Here is a 21,238-nt window from a genome sequence, read left to right as displayed (position 1 = left end):
TAAGGGGCAACTTTTTCATGCAGAGGGTCGTACGTGTATGGAATGAACTGCCAGAGGATGTGGTGGAGGCTGGTACAATTGCAACATTTAAGAGGCATTTGGATGGGTATATGAATAGGAAGGGTTTGGAGGGATATGGGCCGGGTGCTGGCAGGTGGGACTAGATTGGGTTGGGATATCTGGTTGGCATGGACGGGTTGGACCGAAGGGTCTATTTCCATGCTGTACATCTCTATGACTCTACTAGAAATGAATGCACCAATATGCACCCAAATTGGTGACTGTGTAGTACTTTTGGTACCAGCACTACGAAAAACAAGGGAACAACTAATATTTACATAGCACCTTTAATGGAATAAAATGCCTCAAGGTTATTCATAGGAATAGGCTCTCACCACTTGGTGGTTCAAGTTGTGGATGCTTGGCATCCACACCATAATGAGACCGTCATAACTGAGATGGACTAGTTATCTAGTGACACTGATTGAAAAGTATGTGGCAGCTGGATATATATGTTGTCACCATTTTGAACAATTGTCTATTTATTCTATTTGCATTTCTCAAGTCTATTCATTCTTCCTTCTTTCATTATTGACATTAGTGGGTTCCCAAATGAAATCTCTCTACTTGAAGTCTATTAGAAGAGAGCTGTTCCACCGGGATAGGTTTCATTTGAATCATGCTGGGACAAGTATCCTGATGATACATATAACTAGTGCTAGAGAGAGGGCTCTAAAATAATTAGAAGAGGGAAAGAGAAGTATTTAAGAAAGGGAAAATAGCAAAAGGATACGGCAGCATTTCAAGGTGGCTATTGCTGTGGATCAGACCAAACCCCTTTAAAACATATCAAGGAGATAGCCGAGATCCTAACTTTTGAACTTAAAGGCAAGTGTAAGGTATTGCATTCCAGGTGTGCTTTGATTGGTCAAACTACTAGGGCAAAACACAATTTTTCTTTCACCAGTTAAATACAAACAATTGACATGACTCTAACTATCAAAATATTTAACAAAATAATATATTAAGTAACTACTACTCATCAACTGTTCCAATATATCAGCTTTCCATAAACACACCTCGAGCAAAGGCAAGTTCACTCACATGCATTCTGTAGTCCAGGAGATGAATGAATGAATCTAGCAGCATAGACAGAACTCGAGCTTTTTGCAGCAGTATAAAAAGAGCTGTATTTAGCAGTTTCAACTCCAAAAACCCCAATTTCAACAACTGAAAGCAAACAAACATCATGTGTCTATGTGAGCCTAACTCCACCCACTCATGCTTTTGTCTACCCAAATAAGACCAAAAGCTATTTACTATGTATTCCATGGATCAGACACCTTGTCACTAGGTATACACCACCACCTCCAAGCAAAACAGGACAGGCCAGCTTTCTCTTAAAGGTACATAGTGTCACTCTATTTTGACATTAATATCCCAAGTGGAACAGGAAGAGTTAAGTGTGTACAAGGATATAAAAACAGCAGTAAATAGGGTAAAAAGGCTGGGGCTGCGAAAGAATAGTAAAAAGTTTTTTTAGAAAAGGCTCCTTACTTTGAATCCATGTAGAATTTGGAACAAAATAAATTAACAAACAGCACAGATGTTAATAGGTATAATCTTATAGCGATTAGGGGCATATGACTACAAGGAGGTCAAAGCTGGAACTAACTTTTCAGCAGTACATGATTTTTTGAAAGAACAGGCAGGATGGACAGGGTAACAGAGTAGCTTTGTTAATGTGGGATGGAATAAGTACGATAACAAAAAATCCTGGACTAGAAGATAAGAAATAACAAGGACAGGACAACACTGGTAGAAATAGGTCTATGACTCTGGGTTCCCTATCATGAGTCATAGACATGTACAGCACAGAAACAGACCCTTAGGTCCAACCTGTCCATGCCGACCAGATATCCCAATACAATCTAGTCCTATCTGCCAGCACCCAGCCCATATCTCTCCAAACCCTTCCCATTCATAAACCCATCCAAATGCCTTTTAAATGTTGCAATTGTACTAGCCTGTAGGACAGAGAATAATTCAGGAAAGAACAAAGGCACATTTCAAAATCAATCATTGGTGATTTTAATCTTCATGTAGATTGGGAAAGTCAGTTTGGTGGACTTAGCCGAAAGGAAGAATTATTAGGACACATGCAAAATAGTTTCTGAGAACATGTGGATCCAACCAGGGATCAGCCTATTTTGGATCTGGTGAAATGAGGCAGGGTTTCAAATGATGTTAGAATAAAGGATCTCTTAGAAAACAGTGATCATAACATGACAGAATACAGCATTTAGTTTGAGAGTGGGTGACTTGGGTTGGAAACAATTGTGTTAAACTTAAAGCTAATTTCAAAGGAGTGGGGGCAGAGCTAGTTGGAGTAGACTGTGAAAGGAGTTTAGCAGCAAAGGTGGTTGAGGAATGATGGCAGACATTTTAAAAAATAGACCCCGCCTCACAACAAAGATTATACCCTAGTAAGAAAGAAAGATTCTAGGAAGGGGATAAGTCATCAGGAGAAGTTAAGAATGACATCAAAATGAAACAAAAAGTACAATGTGGAAAAGATTAGTAGCAAGCCAGGGGATTGAGAAAAAATGAAAAAAAATGAACAAAGACAAACCAAAAATAAAGACTGAGGAAACAGACTTAAAGATAAACTTGCAAGTTATATCGAGACTCACAGCAAGCGCTTCTTCAAATGTGTAAAAAGGAAGACAGGCCAAAGCTAACATAGGCCCCTTAGAAGATAAGGTAGGGGAAATAATAATGGGGAAACCAGGAGGTCCAAAAAGGAGAGAAGAAGTAAATTGAATAACTATCTATAAAGAAAAGTATAGGGAAACTAATGGGGCTAAAGAAGTGTTTCCTGGATGTGATGCATTCTACAATATTACACAAAATAGCTTCAGAGATAATGATTGCACTGGTAGTGATCTTTGAAGAACCTTTAGATCCTGAAAAAGTGCCAAAGGATTTTAAATCTGCTTTTGTAACACACTTATTCACAAAGGGAAGCAGTAAAAAAAAAACCGTTATGTATCGGCCAGTTGTTTTAATATTTGTTACTGGGGAAATTTTAGCATCTATTATGAAGGATGCAACAGCACACCACATAGAAATACAATGTAACCAGAGTTAGCATGGCTCAATGAAGGCAAAATTCATGTTGACAAATTTACTAGAATTCTTTGAGGACAAAGGGGAAGCCGTGGATGTGATAAATTTGGATTTGCAGCAGGTGTTTGATAAGATTCTGCAAGTTAAGCTACTAAGAGTCTACCATGCTGGAAATAGTATATCAGCACGATCGAGGATCAGCTAACTAACGGAGGACAGAAAGTTGGGTTAAGGGGAACATTTTCAGGATGGCAACCTGTAACTAAAGGAGTGCTACAGGGACCAATGCTGGGGCTACAATTATTTACAATATATATTAATATTTGAATTAGGAAAATGAATATGCTATAGTCAAGTTTGCAAATGCCAAAATTTGGCAAGTGATAAGGATGACAACAATTCTGCAGAATGATATAAACAGGCTAGGTGAATGGGCAAAACCTTGGCAGATAGAAAAAAAAATGTAGAGAAAATATAAGGTTATGTACTTGGCAGGAGGATTAGAGAGGCTGAATGTTATTTAAACTGAAAAAGATGGCAGAAAGCCGCAGCACAGATGGCATTGGGAGTCCTGATAGATACAAGTCGGGATGAGGAAAAGCAAATGGAATGCAATATATTAAAAAAAAGAAGCCTTGCTAAAATTATGTGAGGCATTAGTTTGACCACACCTGGAATACAAAGAACAGTTCTGGTTCCTATACCGAAGGAAAGATATATAGGGCAATCTAAATAATGTTCACTGGGTTGATGCTGAGTATGGAGAGATCGTCTTATGAGGTTGAGCAGGTTGAGCCTGTACTCAATGGAGTTTCAAAGAATGAAAAGGTAACCTTATTAAACTATACAAGATTCTTAGAGGACTTGACAGGATAGATGCAGAAAGCTTGTTTCTCCCTAAATGGGAATGTCTAGGACAGAAGACACAATCTCAGAACAAGGGGTCACCCATATAAAACAGGCATGAGGAAGAATCTATTCTTGGAGGGTGGTGAATCTGTAAAATTCTTTACTACAGAGGACTGTAGAGACTGGGTCGCTAAGAGTATTCAAGGCTGAGACAAACATTTTTAAATCAGTAACGCAATTCAAGGGGATGGTGGTAAAAGGCTGGAAAGTGGAATGGAGGATTATCAGATCAAACATATTCTCATTGAATGGTGAAGAAGGCTCAATGGACTGATATGCCTACTTCTGCTCCTACACCTGATGTTGTCCAGCATTCAGGAGAGAGGACCACAGAAGACTACCAAATAGGCCAGATTGCATAACAGCTGCTGTATGGTCACATTGGGTAGAAAAAACAAAATAATCATCCCAAATGGATGATTCCTAATCCTAAAGAAAGCTAATTCAATAGAACAGAGTGATACATCAATGTCTGACTCCCTACAATGCTGGACATCATCTCAATACCATGGTTGCTTTTGTTTTACTACCCAAGAGCACTTCACTTTCTGGACTGCAGGACGATTGGAGGACTTGGCTTCTTGGCCTCATTAACTCTGGAAATGAAGCAGAAGGCAGCATCCAAATTTAGTGGTCATACCCTTGAGTTGTTCCCGCAGGCTGATTGTGAGCAAGAGATCATCCAGTTTGATGAAGGCAATGGCAGTGGAGATGACTGAGGTGCTGTGTGCAAGCAACCCACAGGTACAACTAGTTGTAGTGCCACAAATGGACAAATAATCGTTTGCTCTTTGCCAGAGTAAGCATCACTGCTTAACTCCTTCATTACCTATAAACGGTCCCATCACAGTAAGCTCATCATCAAGCAGGACCATCACACACCCGTGGATCAAGTTCAAAATCACACAATACCAGGTTATAGGCCAAGAGGTTTAGTTAGAAGCACTAGCTTTCGGAGCGCTGGTCCTTCATCACTTGGTTGTGGAGTATAAGATCATAAGACACAGAATTTATAGCAAACAATTACAGTGTCATACAGTGATATAATGAACAAGCCTGGACTGTTAAGTGCTTCATCTTTTATAAAACAGGTTTCGATTCATTAATATGTAAATCCCAGGACTTCTTTTAAGTCACCTTAAGTTATCTTGAGAAGGTTTTATAATAAAAGGCTCAGACACTGCATTAAAGGTGTGAGGTCTGCCTGTATCCCAATCTATTTCCAAAGAGGAGTTTACAAAATATTACATTTATTGACTGCCTGCAGATTGTGCCTTTTTTGAGCAAAACAGAATCTAATTGCAAATACAAATTCACCCCATAGACTTGTATGTGTGTGCATGAGAGAGAAAAGAGGGCAGGCGGGAAGCAGAAAGAGAAAAGAGGGCAGGCGGGCAGAGAGGGGTGAGGGAGAGAACAACAAGGGGGAGGGAGAGAACAAGGGGGAGGGAGAGAAAAGGGGAGGGAGAGGAGAGAAAAGGGGAGGGAGAGAAGAGAAAAGAGAGAGCGAGCATGTGATTGTGTGTGCATGTGAGAGAGTGTATGCTTGCATGTGTGAAAGCTTGGTAAAATGTGTCTGTGGGTATGTGTTTTAAAAAATTCTCAAGGTCAGGTTCGTAGGAGAGTAGTCTGACACAGAACAAACGACCAAGAGGCGAGTCTGCTAGAATATGGGCATTTTATTCCCCGCAGCGTCGCCACAACCAACGGGTCTGGCTTATACTCACTCTACATGTTACCGGAACTGGGAGCCGTCAGTTCTCGTAGAGCGGTTGCCAACAACCCACGCTCGGCGGTTAAACGTAACCCCGGAGCAGACTCACCGAACTGGAGACTTTTCCAGCTGATATACTCTTTTCCAGATATAAACATTCATGTGAACAGCAGAGCAAGGCTAAAAAACACATTCCATTCTGGTTACATACAGATAAGAAGATTCACACGGGGAGGTGTGTAATAAGATTCACACGGGACTAAGCAACATCTCCATTCCGGTTAGATTCACACATGTATTGGGACATAATTTTTAACCGTTTCACCACATTACACCACAGTATGATGGAGTATAAGCCTGTGAGACTGTGTGCATGGGTGAGCATGTTTGTGTGTATGTGCATGCATGAGAGAGAACATGTGTATGAGGGGGGGTTTACGTGAGTGAGTGTATGTAAGAGTATGTGTGCTTGTGTTTGCGCGTGCAAGAGAGTGTATAGTGTAGTGGGGTCACCTGTAGTGGGACATGAACCCATGATCCAGGTTCAGGCCATTCTCATGGGTTCTGAACTTGGCTATCAGCCTCTGTTCGGCCACGTTGCGTAGTTGCCTATCCGAAGTCTGCCTTGGAGGAAGGTCACCCGATGATCCAAGGCCGAATGACTCCGACCGCTGAAATGCTCCTCGACTTACAGGGAACAGCCCTGTCTGTTGATTGTTGTGCAGTGTCCATTCATCCGCTGTTGTGGCGTCTGCTTGGTCTCGCCAATGTACCATGCCTCAGGGCATCCTTGCCTGCAGTGTGAGAGATAGACAGCATTGGCAGAGTGGTGTGTGGTGTCTCCATGGGTAATGGTGGCATCCGTGTCAACACTTTGACATGTCTTGCAGTAGTTGACAGGACAGGGTTGTATGATATTGTGGTCGATGCTGCCCTGAAGGCTGGGCAGTTTGCTGTGAACAATCATCTGTTTGGCAGTTATTGAAAAGGTGAGAAGTGGAGACTTGGGAAAGTCTTGGCGGGATGCTCATCCTCATCAATAATGTGTTGTAGGCTGCGAAGAACATGGCACAGTTTGTCGGCTCCCGGGAAGTACTGGACAATGAAGGGTACCATCAGTTGCAAATGGTATCTGTCTCTTGAGGTAGTCATTACGGTTTTTCGCTGTGGCATGTCAGAACTGGCAATCAATGAGTTGAGCATCATACCCTGTTCTTATGAACGCATCATTGAGCACCTTCAGGTGTCTGTTACATTCCTCCTCATCTGAACAGATCCTGTGTATGCATAGGGCTTATCCGTACGGGAAGGCTGTTTTAATGGGTTTAGGGTGGAAGCTAGAGAAGTGTAGCATTGAGGTAATCCGTGGGTTTGCAGTAGAATGAAGTAATGAGGTACCCATCCTTGATGGAGATGCATGTCTCCAAGAATGAGACAGATACTAAAAAGAGTAGTCCATGGTAAGTCTGATGGTAGGATGAAACTCACTGCAATCACTGTGTAGTTGTTTCAGTGACTCCTCGCCATGAGCCCTGAGAAAGAAAATGTCATCAATATTTCTGGTGTATTGTAGAAAGAAAATGTCATCAATATTTCTGGTGTATTGTGTTGGTTGAAGGTCCTGTGCAACAAAAGTCTTGTTCAAATTTGTGCATGAAAATATTGGCATATTGGGGTGCAAATTTAGTCCCCATGGCTGTTCTGTGTGTCTGGATGACGAATCGGTTGTCAAAGGTGAAAACGTTGTGGTCAAGGATGAAGCGGATGAGTTGTCAGATGATGCTTGGAGATTGACAAATGTTGGCATTAAGTACTGAGGCTGTTGCAACAATGCCATCACAGCGATGCCATCATCGTGGGGCATGCTGGTGTAGAATGCTGAAAGATCCACTGTGACGAAGAATGTTCCCGGTTTGACTAGTCCATGGGTGCTGAGTTTCTGTTAAGAAATCTGTAGCGCTGCGACAGAAGCTGGGGTCCCCTGTACAATAGATTTTAAGATGCCTATGACATAGCCAGAGAGGTTCTCACACAGCGTCCCACTGCCTGATACGATGGGATGTGTATCTTCGGAAGGCAGTAGAAGTCCCCTACGCGAGAAGTACATGGAATGACGGCGCATAGGGAATCCTGAAGGACTGGATCAAAAGTCTTGATCAATGTGTTTAGTTCACAAGTGTGTTCTTTGGTTGGATCTGCCAGTAGTTACCTGTAGTGTTCCTGGCTGTTCAGTTGTCGGTAGACTTCCTTGCAGTACTCTGTTCTATTCTGAATGACGGCTCCTCCTTTATCTGCTGGTTTGATGACAATGTTATAATTGGTTTTGAGAGCATGAATGGCGTTGCATTCTGATCGGATGATGTTTCGCTCTACCTTGTGGGTGCAGCTGATGAATCTAGCATTCACACATTGCCTGACGGTTTGAGCATACATGTCAAGCCCAGGGCAGGGGCCCTCCAGAGGGGTCCAAATTGATGACTCCTTAGGTCAGTCCTCAATGGCTCTCTCTGATGACTGTCCCGGTTAGTCAGTTGGCTCACTTGGATCACTACTGACATCTTGGAAGAATTCCCAGAGTTTCATTTGTCTGATGAATTCCTCCGTGTCTGCTGCAATTGAGCCCTCGGCTAAGAACTTCCATCTCTTCTGGTTGAAGGGTGTGGTCTGATAAATCGAGTCTAACACCAGCTCCTCAACATCATGACCCTTGGATGACAAATTTCAATTACATCTTTTAGGTCTAATCAAGGTCTCTAATTTCATTGCCGCTACCCTTTTTGGACTCAGCAACACAGTGATACTGCAGCTCAAATCTGGCAAAGTTCATACTTCAAAAGGAAAAAGGGATCAACAGCACTCAGCAGTTCACACATCACCACCTCACTCACCCTTCATCACAACTAGGATAACATACTTACACGTTGACATGAATGAGAAAAAGACACCAAAAGGTTACTTGAGCGTGCAACATCTATCCTTTAAGGGGGTATGGCAGGTGTCACTGCACAGAAAGAGAGGAGTGACAGGCAGTCAGAATTTGCCCCTCACTCAGTTCACTCTGTAAGTACCCTGCAACACCACCTCCCATTTGACAGGGATCCAAATGCTTCCAACTGCTCAGGCTGAGGAGAGTGCGCCTGCTCGTATGGGGATCCCAGGAGGCCACAACACTCTAGGCAAGGGTGAGCAGACGATGATGTAACATTTTCTATGCATACTGGCAAACTAAGGTCATTAGGCTTCCACTAGTTCAGCTGTGGCAGCTGAGTATACAAAATAAATTCAAGAATATTGAATTCATTTTGGGTAAACAAGTATGAACATTGTTCATACTCATAAGTAAAGAAATGCACCACCTTTCCAAAATCCTTTGGTCTTGTACAATCTAGCAAAATGTTAACAGTTTTATATTTCTTTCCAGAATAGCTTGAGGGCAATGGTTTCTAACAGCATAGGCTACACAGCATACAGATGCACTGATTTCTGGTTCCAGAAATCGCTGTCATGGACAGACCTTATAAAAGAATAGAGACAACATAGTTGAGGGGAGATGATCTTCCCTGCACACTCCTGTGTTTCAGGGGCAGGGTTGCAAATAACATTCGTGCTCTCATACACAGATCTAATCTGGGAGGAACAAACCCTCTGGTTAGCAGGACTGTGAGCTACATTATTGTGCTGCATGAATAAAATCAGCATGGTGCAGCCTTCCTACATCTTGGTGATAAATGAATGTCTCTTGCAAAGCAAAAGATCTGTGCATTACAAGAGTGGCCCCATTTGTAAGCCCACAGAATCCCACACTGACCATCAAACTGAACAGGAGGAGTTTACTGTTGCAAAGAGAATAAATAAATGATCGAAGAATGACAAGCAAAGAAAGATAAAAGTTTTACCAAAATAGAACAAGTAACTCTTTGAGGTCATATTGGCATTGATACTTGACCAGTAATCTAGAACTTCGGGCTAATGTTCTGGGTTCATGGGTTTGAATCCCCCCATAGAAAATGGTGAAATTTGAATTCAATGCATATTCAGGTATCTGCTGGTATTGAATAACTGTCAAGATATTCAAGTAGACTCATTAAAGTATGTTGGAAGGAAGCTACCCCTAAATCAGTTCAAATCCAACTTCTGGCTGTGAAAACTTTAGAAGTAGTGTCCACTTGTCCAAAACAGGAAAATCTTGACACACATTTGTGTGCAAATTCTACATTCTAAGAAATGTCTGTCTTGTCTTTTCTCCCAGACAAATTCAAGAAAATGTAAAGAACAGTACTTCTTCATTGGGCTCAAACAACCTGATCAAAACATGTAATTCAGTAAATTGCAACGCTGAATAGATTAAACAAAGATGTGGATGTCCAAGTAATTTTATCAGAGTCCAACTGCTTCATGATGACATGACTGCGACTGTCTTGAGTAGGAGATCTGAAGCAGATGGCTTCAAAATCTAGACTACTGTCAAGTAAGGTTTGTGGTAGTCCCCAGACTATTTCCAACTTGCCTGACCATAGCTATTTATCTTAAAGATCAACTGCCCTCTAGTGAAAACATTAAATACCCATCTAGATAGAAACTCTAACCACCATCACCTCCATGCCAAAACAGACTAAACTAATCACTTCAGACATCCATGAATTACAGCTTATGGATTACTTCAGTGTCACTGGCCACTCTGTAGTAAATTTGCAGATATCAAGAATGGTTTGCAATTCTGCACACAGGAGCTTGGGCCTGTCCTTGTATGTTGCCAAAACAAATCTCATTTAATGAACCCACATCTGGTCAGTCAAATATTTAAGGTATTTTGGAATATTTGAGCAATTTCCATGCCTTCAAAGTCACCTCCCAAAAGATCACCATTGAACAGGAGATACAACATAGGATTAGCTACACCAGCTCTGCATTCTTCAAACCATGCCCATAAGCTTTCATAACAAAGATCTCTGCAAGACAACAGAAGTTCTAGTGTACACAGCAGTGTAATCACCACATTCCTATACTGAAAAGTAATAAAATATAAAAGAATGCCAGATAAATTCTTGGTGTCGACATTGCATCTTCTAGATTCAATAGGAGGACTTTTGAACAAACACTAACATCCTACTTGAAGCCAGCTCCGCAACTATTTAGACAAAATTCCCGCAAAAGCAAGTTTGATTGACTGGAAACTGTCTAGACGGCTCAAAAGCATCTTCCCATACCAGGTCATGTTTTCTCAACTCTCAAAGGGACAGTGTTTGAGGCAGGACAAACAAAAATCCTTAAAATACACTTTGATGTTCTTCTTGAAGCATAGCAGCATCGATGTTAATGACTGGAGGCATTTACTACTAATTATTTCAAATGGCAACAAATTGCCCATCAAGCTGAATTCAAATATGTTAATGATGAGGTAGAACAGTAGCCAAGAAAGAAAAGGAGAAAGCAATCCTGCACCTCAAAATATTACTATTATGGTATATCCAGTCCCATATACTCAAAGATCTCAGGCTGAGAATAGTTTGTTCAGTCATACAGCAAAACACGTGAATACTGTTTTCGAATCAAGAGACAATCGATGATTAGTTTGAGTAGATAATTTCCTGGAAGAAGAATGGAGATTCCATCAATCAGCAAAGAAAAACACACTGCAGAAAGAGCTGACTGTTTTCACGCATCTTTCAATTCTATTTGAGACAAGGTGCCAAAATGATTATCACATAGATGGTCACACGTTTTGCAAAGAGGGGACATGTGCACATTTCATTTTTTCTTTTCCTCAGGGAGCCAGTGAGCAACTTTCAGAAAGATAATGATTGTCACTGCAATAAACAAGGACATTTGTCTCCCACAAGCCTGACCCTCCCTGAAAGCTTCTTGTTCCCAAACCTGTCCTGCAGTCCCACTGCCACAGCTCCAGGACTTGGGCTGTTTGCTGCTCCTCCAATCACAGACTGTTGATAGGCTCACCAGTAAGGTTACAGCACCACACAAAAGGAGCAAAAGAATGTCTGATTGGAAGTTTAGCTCCTTGGAAAATCTTCCATTTAATTGTACAGTACTTGAAAATCTCACTTCAAATAAAATATAAATAAAACAACAAGATTCAAAAATAAAAAATAAACAAAAACAATAAACTTTCACTCAACATTTTTAATCAGTCAATGATCCTGCTAAGGTTATTTAATTATGAGAATAAAGGGAGCTAAATGAGCTTTTCATTTGACTACCAGTAAAACAGATATTGGGCCATATTCAATGTTCTAGCAGGCCATAGGTTGGCACCTTTAATCTATTAAGATTATGCAATCTATATAACACCCATAGAAGTCTTTCAAACTGTTAAATCAGCAGTTAGTCCTAGAAACTACAGACACAAATCATTTTACTTTGGATCTGCTTGTACTGAACTCTGTTGTGAAATTTACTTAAGTCAAATAAATATGAGCTCCTCAAGTCATTTACCATATTATTACTTAAAATTCCAATTATTGTGAAATTACATCAGAGCTATGGTGTAACTATGCACAGCATAACTAATTTCTTCTTGATTCTGTAATGTAAGTTCAGATCAAACTTTGAAATAATCAAACTAAAAGCACAGTAAGGCAGAAATATTTTCAGAACACTCTTGAAACATAATTTTTTATAATTTTACATTTCAGTGATAGTTTTCTAAAAGTTTCCGACACTGTTAGAGAGCCCGGAATGGACGAGCTATTTACAGAAGTATTATTTACAAACTCACTTTGGGGGAAAACAAAATATTCCACTTCATGGAAATTACAACGATCTTCAAAAACTAATGTGAAAGTTTCAACAAGTCTCGCAAAGAACTAACATTCAAAATTACGTAAAAAATTGTCGAAAAGAAAATCACTAATTATAGCACACATAAGAATCAGACTACAAGCAAGCAAGTGTGAAGACTCAAAAACTCAATTATTCAACATTACATTAAAGTTCTAATTTCTAGTCCTTTTTCTTTTTTGTCATAGCCATTTGTTAGCAAATCATACTTTACTTCCTCTCTTCTTTTCCAAGTTTTCTCCTATCTCTCTTATCCTCCCAATCTCATCCAAATGGCCATTATTACAAGTCGACAGTGTTTCATACTGACAACCTGTTCAACTGCAATGGTGTCAAAATCTCAAAGATACAATACTGAAATGTGCACTTTCAGTATAACTACTAGATAGATACTAGGAGTGAAACTCCGAGTCAACACACCTGCCCTTAAACCAGTTGGCAGTAAAGTTCAATTACAGCATCATAAATATAGTTCCTAACTGAGATTAGCTTGCTCAGTAATGATCAGGGATCAAATCTGAAACTGTTCTTATCTGCAGAACTCAACCATTCATTTTTTAAATTATTTAAACTTATTGCAAAATCATAAACAACATTTCTTAATCCTCTGGGAACAGCAAGAGCTATCATGCATCACTTAAACAAGGTTAATCAATCAGTAATATTGTAGCTTGACCTCATTTGACATAATACAGTAGAGCCCCCGCATCCGCAGATTTGGTTTCCGTGGTTTCCCGTGGCTCAAACATATTACATGGAACATTCCAGAAATAATTCCAGGGGTCTGCCAGGGAGGCAAGTTTCCATTTAAATGAGAAGGTTCACTACTATCCGTGGTTTTGGAGATCCAAGGTAGATCTTGGAATGTATCACCCACAGATACAGGGGGACAACTGTATTTAAAAAAGTTTCACTGATGAAAACCGAACTTCACAAAATGCCGTCAGGTGCAACGGAGATCCAGTTCAAAACATCTGCACAGTGAGAACTATTGCAATGGCACAAATACAAACTAAATACAGTATAGAAGAACATGGCAAAATGGCACATGCAGACTATAGCAAAGCACAAATGGAAAGCAAGCTGTGCAATTGTGAAACATGCTGTCTGCAGGAAGTACCTGTAAAACTGCAACTGACGTTTCGGACTCCCATATCGGGCACTTCAGATAGCACAAAAGAAAGAGAGAGTCCATATCATAATTCAAAGAGCAGACATTTGCAGAATGCCAACAAAATTTCTTTCATCTAAACAGAGGAAAGTAAGTGTACCATTTCATTTAATTAATTGAATGTACAATTTTAGTAATTGTCTTTTGCAATGGTGCATCTTTACGAATGCTTCTGCGTCACTGGTGTTTTGCTTTTAAGTCATCTACGGCTTGCCCCAAGTAGAGAAAAAGCCACATTTAGCTACAACTTAGTGTTCTCACAGAATACAGGAGAAGAATATGTTTCTAAATGAATTTGAAGAATTGAATACAAGCAAAATGGCTTGACTGGCTATAAACATTAACAGAACTTTAGGGGGAGGAATTGGAGATAAACTAATAAAATTTAGTCCCAAATTTAAAATGGGATTCTTAGAAATGAATTAAAGAAATTGCATTTAAATAATGTATTTTACAATCTCAGGATATTCCAAAGCACATTGCATGTAATTAAGCATTTCTGTGTTGTGGTCACTGCTACAATCTAAGAAACACTGCAACCAATTCGCACTCAGCAAGCTCCAACAAACAACAATGACAAAATAATCTGTTTATGTTAATTAATGTTAATCTTGCACATTCTTGACCTAAATGGTTACAATGTACTCATTGATGTGAAACATTGTAAGTCCCCGATTTACGGATATAATTTAGGACATTACACAAAGAAAATTATGAAAAACATTGTATTTCATGACTATAACTAAACTTTTCACTTATAATTAGTGAAAATAAAAAAGATATGCAAATTTATGAGTGTGTCAGAGAGATGTACATTATGGAAACAAACCCTTCGGTCCAACTTGTCCGTGTCAACCAGATATCCCAACCCAATCTCGTCCCACCTGCCAGCACCCGGCCCATATATCTCTAAACCCTTCCTATTCATCTACCCATCCAGATGCCTTTGAAATGTTGCAATTGTACCAGCCTCCACCACTTCCTCTGCCAGCTCATTCCATATACGTACCACCATCTACGTGAAAAAGTTGCCCCTTAGGTCGCTTTTATATCTTTACCCTCTCACCTTAAACCTAAGCCCTCTAGTTTTGGACTCCCCCAACCTAGGGGAAGAGACTTTGTCTATTGGTCCTATCCATGCCCCTCATGACTTTATAAAGGTCTGTAAGGTCACCCCTCAGCATCCGACACTCCAGAGAAAACAACCCTGGCCTATTCAACCTCTCCCTTTAGCTGAAATTCTCCAACCCTGGCAACATCCTTATAAATCTTCTCTGAAGCCTTTCAAGTTTCACATCTTTCCAATAGGAAGACCACCAGAATTGTACACAATATTCCAAAAGTAGCCTAACCAATGCCACGTACAGCGGCAACATGACCTCCCAACTCCTGTACTCAATACTCTGACCAAAAAAAGGAAATATACCAAATGCCTTCTTCACTAACCTATCTACCTGCGACTCCACTTTCAAGGAGCTATGAACCTGCACTCCAAGGTCTCTATGTTCAGCAACACTCCTTAGGACCTTGCCATTAAGTGTATATTAAGATTTGTTTGCCCAAAATGCAGCAATTTGTATTTATTTAAATTAAACTCCATCTGCCATTTCTCAGCCCATTGGCCCATCTGATCAAGATCCCATTGTAATTTAAGGTAACCTTCTTCGCTGTCCACTACACTTCCAATTTTGGTGTCATCTGCAAACTTACTAACTGTACCTCTTATGCTCACAACCAAATCATTTATATAAATGATGAAAAGTAGTGGACCCAGCACCGATCTTTGTGGCACTCAACTGGTCACAGGCCTCCAGTCTGAAAAACAACCCTCCACCACCACCTTCTGTCTTCTACCTTTGAGCCAGTTCTGTATCCAAATGGCTAGCTCTCCCTGCATTCCATGAGGTCTAATCTTGTTAACCAGTCTCGTATGGGGAACCTTGTTGAACGCATTACTGAAGTTCATATAGATCATGTCTACCGCTCTGCCCTCATCAATCCTCTTTGTCACTTTTTCAAAAAAACTCAATCAAGTTTGAGAGGCATGATTTCGCACGGACAGAGCCATGTTGACTATCCCTTTCCAAATACATGTACATCCTGTCCCTCAGGATTCCCTCCAACAATTTGCCCACCAGCGACATCAGGCTCACCAGCCTATAGTTCCCTGACTTGTCCTTACCACCCTTATTAAACAGTGGTACCATGTTAGTCAACCTCCAGTCTTCCGGCACCGCACCTGTGACTATCGATGATATAAATGTCCCAGCACGGGGCCCAGCAATTACTTCCCTGGCTTTCCACAGAGTTCTAGGGTATACCTGATCGTGTCCTGGAGGTTTATCCACTTTCATGTGTTTGAAGACATCCAGCACTTTCTACTCGTAATATGGACATTTTTCAAGAGGGCACCATCTATTTCCCTACATTCTATATTATTCATATCCTTTTCCACAGTAAACACTGATGCAAAATACTCATTTAGTATCTCCCTCATCTCCTGCGGTTCCACACAAAGGCCGCCTTGCTGATCTTTGAGAGGACCTATTCTCTCCCTATTTACCCTTTTGTCCTTAATGGATTTGTAAAACTCCTTTGGATTCTCCTTACCTCTATTTACCAAAGTTATCTCATGTCCCCTTTTTGCCCTCCTGAGTTCCCTTTTAAGTATACTCCTACTGCCTTTATACTCTAAGGATTCATTTGATCTAATCTTGTCTATACATTACATATGCTTCCTTCTTTTTTTTAATCAAACCCTCAATTTCTTTAGTCATCCAGCATTCCCTATACCTACCAGCCTTTCCTTTCACCCTAACAGGGATATACTGTCTCTGGATTCTCGTTATCTCATATCTTCACATTTTCCAGCTGTCCCTTTACCCATGAACATCTGCCCCCAATCAGCTTTTGAAAGGTCTTGCCTAATACCGTCAAAATTGGCCTTCCTCCAATTTAGAACTTTGACTTTTAGATCTGGTCTATCCTTTTCCATCACTATTTTAAAACTAATAGAATTATAGTCGCTGGCCCCAAAGTGCTCCCCCACTGACACCTCAGTCACCTGACCTGCCTTATTTCCCAAGAGTAGGTCCGGTTTTGCACCTTCCCTAGTAGGTACATTCATCCACATACTGAATCAGAAAATTGTCTTGTACACACTCAACAAATTCCTCTCCATCTAAACCCTTAACACTATGGCAGCCCAGTCTATGTTTGGAAAGTTAAAATCCCCTGCCATAACCATCCTACTATTTTTACAGATAAGTGAAATCTCCTTACAAATTTGTTTCTTAATTTCCCTCTGACTATTAAATGGTCTATAATATAATCCCAATAAAGAGATCATCCCTTTCTCATTTCTCAGTACAACCCAAATAACTTCCGCAGATGCATTTCTGGGAATATCCTCCCTCGGTACAGCTGTAATGTTATCCCTTACCAAAGACAGCACTCCCCCTCCTCTCTTGCCTCCCTTTCTGTCCTTCCTGTAGCATTTGTATCCTGGAACATTAAGCTGCCAGTCCTGTCCATCCCTGAGCCATGTTTCTGTAATTGCTATGATATCCCAGTTCCATTTTCTTAACCATGCACTGAGTTCATTAGCCTTCTCTTTTAGGCCTCTAGCATTGAAATAAATCCAGTTTAAGTTATCAGCCCTACCTTGTTCTCCGCCTTGTCCCTACATGCCCTGACTGTTTGACTAGCTTCTGTTCTCAACTGTACCAGTCTCAGATTGATCTCTTTCCTCACTATCTCCCTGGCCCCCTTCCCCTGCCTCACTTACTAGTTTAAATCCTCCTGAGCAGCTCTAGCAAATCTCCCTGCCAGTATATTAGTCCACTTCCAATTCAGGTGCAATCTGTCCTTCTTGTATAGGTCACGTCTACCCTAAAACAGTTTCCAATGATCCAAAATTGTGAATCCTACTCCCAAACACCAGATCCTCAGCCATGCATTCATCTGCTCTATCCTCCTATTCCTTCTCTCACTAGCGCGCAGCACTGGGCGTAATCCACATATTACTACTCTCGAAGACCTCCTTTTTAAATTCCGGCCAAACTCTCTATAATCTCCCTTCACAATCTCATCTTTTTCCCATCTTATGTCATTGGTTCCAATGTGTACAATGGCCCCCTGCTAGTGCCTTTCCCCCTTGAGAACATACTCCACCCTCTCAGAGACATGCTTGATCCTGGCACCAGGGAGGCAACACACCATTCTGATTTTTCACTGCTGGCCACATAAACGTCTGTCTGTGCCTTGGACGAGGGAATCTCTGAACACAATTTATCTCTTGGAAGCAGATGCATCCCTCATTGCGTTCGAGCCAGTCTCAATACCAGAAACCTGGCCATTTGTGCTACATTCCCCTGAGAATCCATCACCCCCTTCATTTTTCAAAACAGCATACCTGTTTGAAATGGGAATAGCCACAGAAAACTCCTATACTACCTGCCCACCTCTCTTAACTTTCCTGGAGTTAACCCATATATGTGACTGTATCTACGACTTTTCTCCCTTCCTATTACTGCCATCCATCGCATCCCCTTGCTCTTGTAAATTCCTCATTGCCTCTAACGGTCTCTCCAACCAATCCATTCGATTTGATAGAATTCCCAAACAACTGCATCTGTTGCAGATATAACCCTCAGTAACATGTAAATGCTCCCTCAACTCCCACTTCTGACAAGAAGAGCATATTACTCCAGCAAAGGCCATTTTTACTTCTTTTAATCTACAGACCCAGAAAATAGCGCAATATTATTTCTCTACAAAACACTGCTCCAGGCTAACTTCATACTTATGGCTTATATTTTTAAGTTTAATCAAGAGACTTATCTCAATATAACATATAAATCAAGAAAGTCTACTCACTACTGCAGACTTACTTTAACGCCACAGCTAAAATATTCACTCATCGGTTTCTGTGTTGTGACCTCGCCCAAATAGGTTCCTCCAAGATTAGTTGTGAATTTCACTGTTTGTTAATTTTCCCAGATGCACTCTATGTCCAGTGATACATGAATTCAAACAGCAAAGGCAGTAACTGTGCAGGTTCACTGCTGTGTCAGGGAGCAGTGTGGGTTTCTCTCTCTCTCTCTCTCTCTCTCTCCTCCCCCCACCACACTGACCTCACCATGTGCGTTCCTCTCCCTTTTAAAAGTGCTATTGTTTTGACTTTTTTTTCGCCAAAGTTCCAAAACAATGCTACACCATATAAAATAGTAATTGCTGATCCTGGAATTTGAGGAAATCATCTCCAACACCTAAAATGTCTCAAAAAAAAAAGGAGCAACCTGTTACAGCCAAAATTTGTTCCCATCCTCCATCTTGGATTACCCAGAATAGTGTATGTGAATCATTTTCCAACTTGCGTGTTATACCAGTGCACAATTATAAATAACATACTTATGAAGATCAACGCAACAATCGATAAGGAAGCTAACTAACTCATTCACAAACTTTGGTTTTGCAGGTAAAAGTGATAATAAAATATATTATGCTGTATTATCAATGTTAACCCAGATCCCAATGGGGGAGAAAAATACAAATTTAAATCAAATCAAAAGAAAGAAAGAGTGACACACTAACAATTACAATAAAAAGCAATGAACCATTTGTTAATTTGGACAAAAATATTCCCAATTTCTGGTGGCAAAAATATACGTGGCAAAAAATCAGAAATAAGGGAAATAAAATATAAATTACAAATATGAATTATATTTGCTGAATATAAATAAGCAGAACCACGTCAACAAAAATCATTACTAGTATTTAGAGATATATGTTCAAAACATGTTTTACTTTTTAAAAAGTGCATAACCAGTCTTACAATGTCACAAATAAGTTGGTGCTCACTGTTCAAAGAAAAATGATGAATTAAAAGGGACACATTCTATTGATATTAAATTACAATATAATTTAAACTACTAGAAAAACTTGATCTATTGCAAGAGTAGAAAATAGCATTGGTCAACAACTTTAAAATGGGAACTGGCTATAAAATAACATAGCAGCTGCAAGGAGCCAGGATTGCAATTAGGTCAAACCCATTTCAATATATTCGATGGATGCGACTGTCGCCATGACATAGTTACTGACTGTGAATTTAAGAAATAATTGCTCCTCAAAACAAACATTGAAATTTGAAGGAGAAAGCAAAGATTTTTCAACAGCCAAGATATTTTTCTATAAAGTTTTCTGTAAAGTTTGCATACTTTGCAGCTGTTGTTAACTATTTTTAAACACCAGAGCAAATTCATCAATATGTTCCATTTCTAATTGATCATAAATTGATCACAGTTTGTGAATTTTTGTTTCATCAAGGTTATCCTACAATGAGGAAAAGTAGGTTAAGCCTCTCTTTGAAGAGGTAACCTTAAATCATGCTGCTCTTCATTCACACTTAGAAATTGCACACCTGAAATCAGAATAAAAAACATAGATCAATGTTAAACTCCATATTCTGTCCCTGGAAGAGTTGTTTTTTTGCTGAGACTGTTAGGCAATGAAGCATTTGTCAGAAACTATGGTGTCACTGATCTAACCATCTTACATGGCTGCTCACACATTGGGTGGACACACAAGTCTCAGGTCATGTTAGAAGGATTCTCAAATGTGCAAAGTAGGATAAGACAAGAGTGAAATGCAAAGAAGTTGAATCTATACAGCCATCACATTGGCAACAAGGTATCCTGCTTTATTTAGGAAGACTTAGACCAAAAGCAGACACTTTAATTTCAAACACATAAAACTATCAACATAGAAAAAACAAAAATTCATAAGACTTAATGTCAGTAATAATTGCATTTCTGATATAATTCCTTTTAGCTTAAATGCTTTAATTATTTCTGGATATTGTCTTGCATTATGTTTAGCTAGGTAACTTTCTGTAAAACTGTACGTGTTAAAAGAAACTTCTACAACAAAATATTCTAATCAACTTTAAAATTTTATTGAATTTAGAGAGAACTTCAAATGAGGAAATACTGAAACACAATACAAAAGATTTCAGAGTAATGAATATTGAAAAGGACCAAAGGAATGTTGGTTGGATTATTTCCATAGAAGAATACTAACCAGTTTCTCTCAACTAAATGAAAATGAACAATGATTACAGAAGTCTGTCAGCACAATTTAAAAAAAAAATTCATTTGTAAGATGTGGGCATTTCTAGCTGGCCAGCATTTATTGCCTATCCTAGTTATCCTTGAGAAGGTGGTGGTGAGCTGCCTACTTGAACATTTGCAGTCCACCTACTGTGGACTGACCCACAATGCCATTATGAAGGGAATTCCAGGACTTTGACCTAGCTAAGTGATGAACAGCAATATATTTCAAAGTCAGGACCGTGAGTGGCTCAGAGGGAAATTTGAAGGTGGTGGCATTCACATATAAATGCAGCCCTTGTCCTTCTAGATGGAAGCGGCCGCGTGTTTGAAAGGTGTTGTTTGAGGATCTTTGGTGAATTTCTGCCCTGTACTGTATCTTGTAGTAACACACACTGCTGTTACTGA

At 40.0% G+C, this 21,238-nt stretch overlaps 1 protein-coding gene across 8 annotated transcripts in view; it reads right to left on the bottom strand.

Annotated features, from left to right (window-relative positions):
- The window catches only part of kcnab2a (potassium voltage-gated channel subfamily A regulatory beta subunit 2a), a 265,891-nt gene that overhangs the window by 132,737 nt on the left and 111,916 nt on the right, over positions 1-21,238 (bottom strand). For 6 of the 8 annotated variants that reach the window (XM_043675966.1, XM_043675967.1, XM_043675969.1 and 3 more), the window contains exon 3: positions 13,668-13,709. The exons of the other annotated variants lie outside the window; for them this stretch is intronic. In XM_043675966.1, the coding sequence (XP_043531901.1) occupies positions 13,668-13,709 (42 nt within the window). The remainder of the gene's footprint in view (positions 1-13,667; positions 13,710-21,238) is intronic. 8 annotated transcript variants of the gene reach the window in all.

Source organism: Chiloscyllium plagiosum, chromosome 34 (genome assembly GCF_004010195.1).
Source record: "Chiloscyllium plagiosum isolate BGI_BamShark_2017 chromosome 34, ASM401019v2, whole genome shotgun sequence".
Lineage (NCBI taxonomy): Eukaryota > Metazoa > Chordata > Chondrichthyes > Orectolobiformes > Hemiscylliidae > Chiloscyllium > Chiloscyllium plagiosum.
The sequence above is the reverse complement of the archived record's forward strand: the minus strand, read 5'-3'. Positions and strand labels throughout refer to the sequence as shown.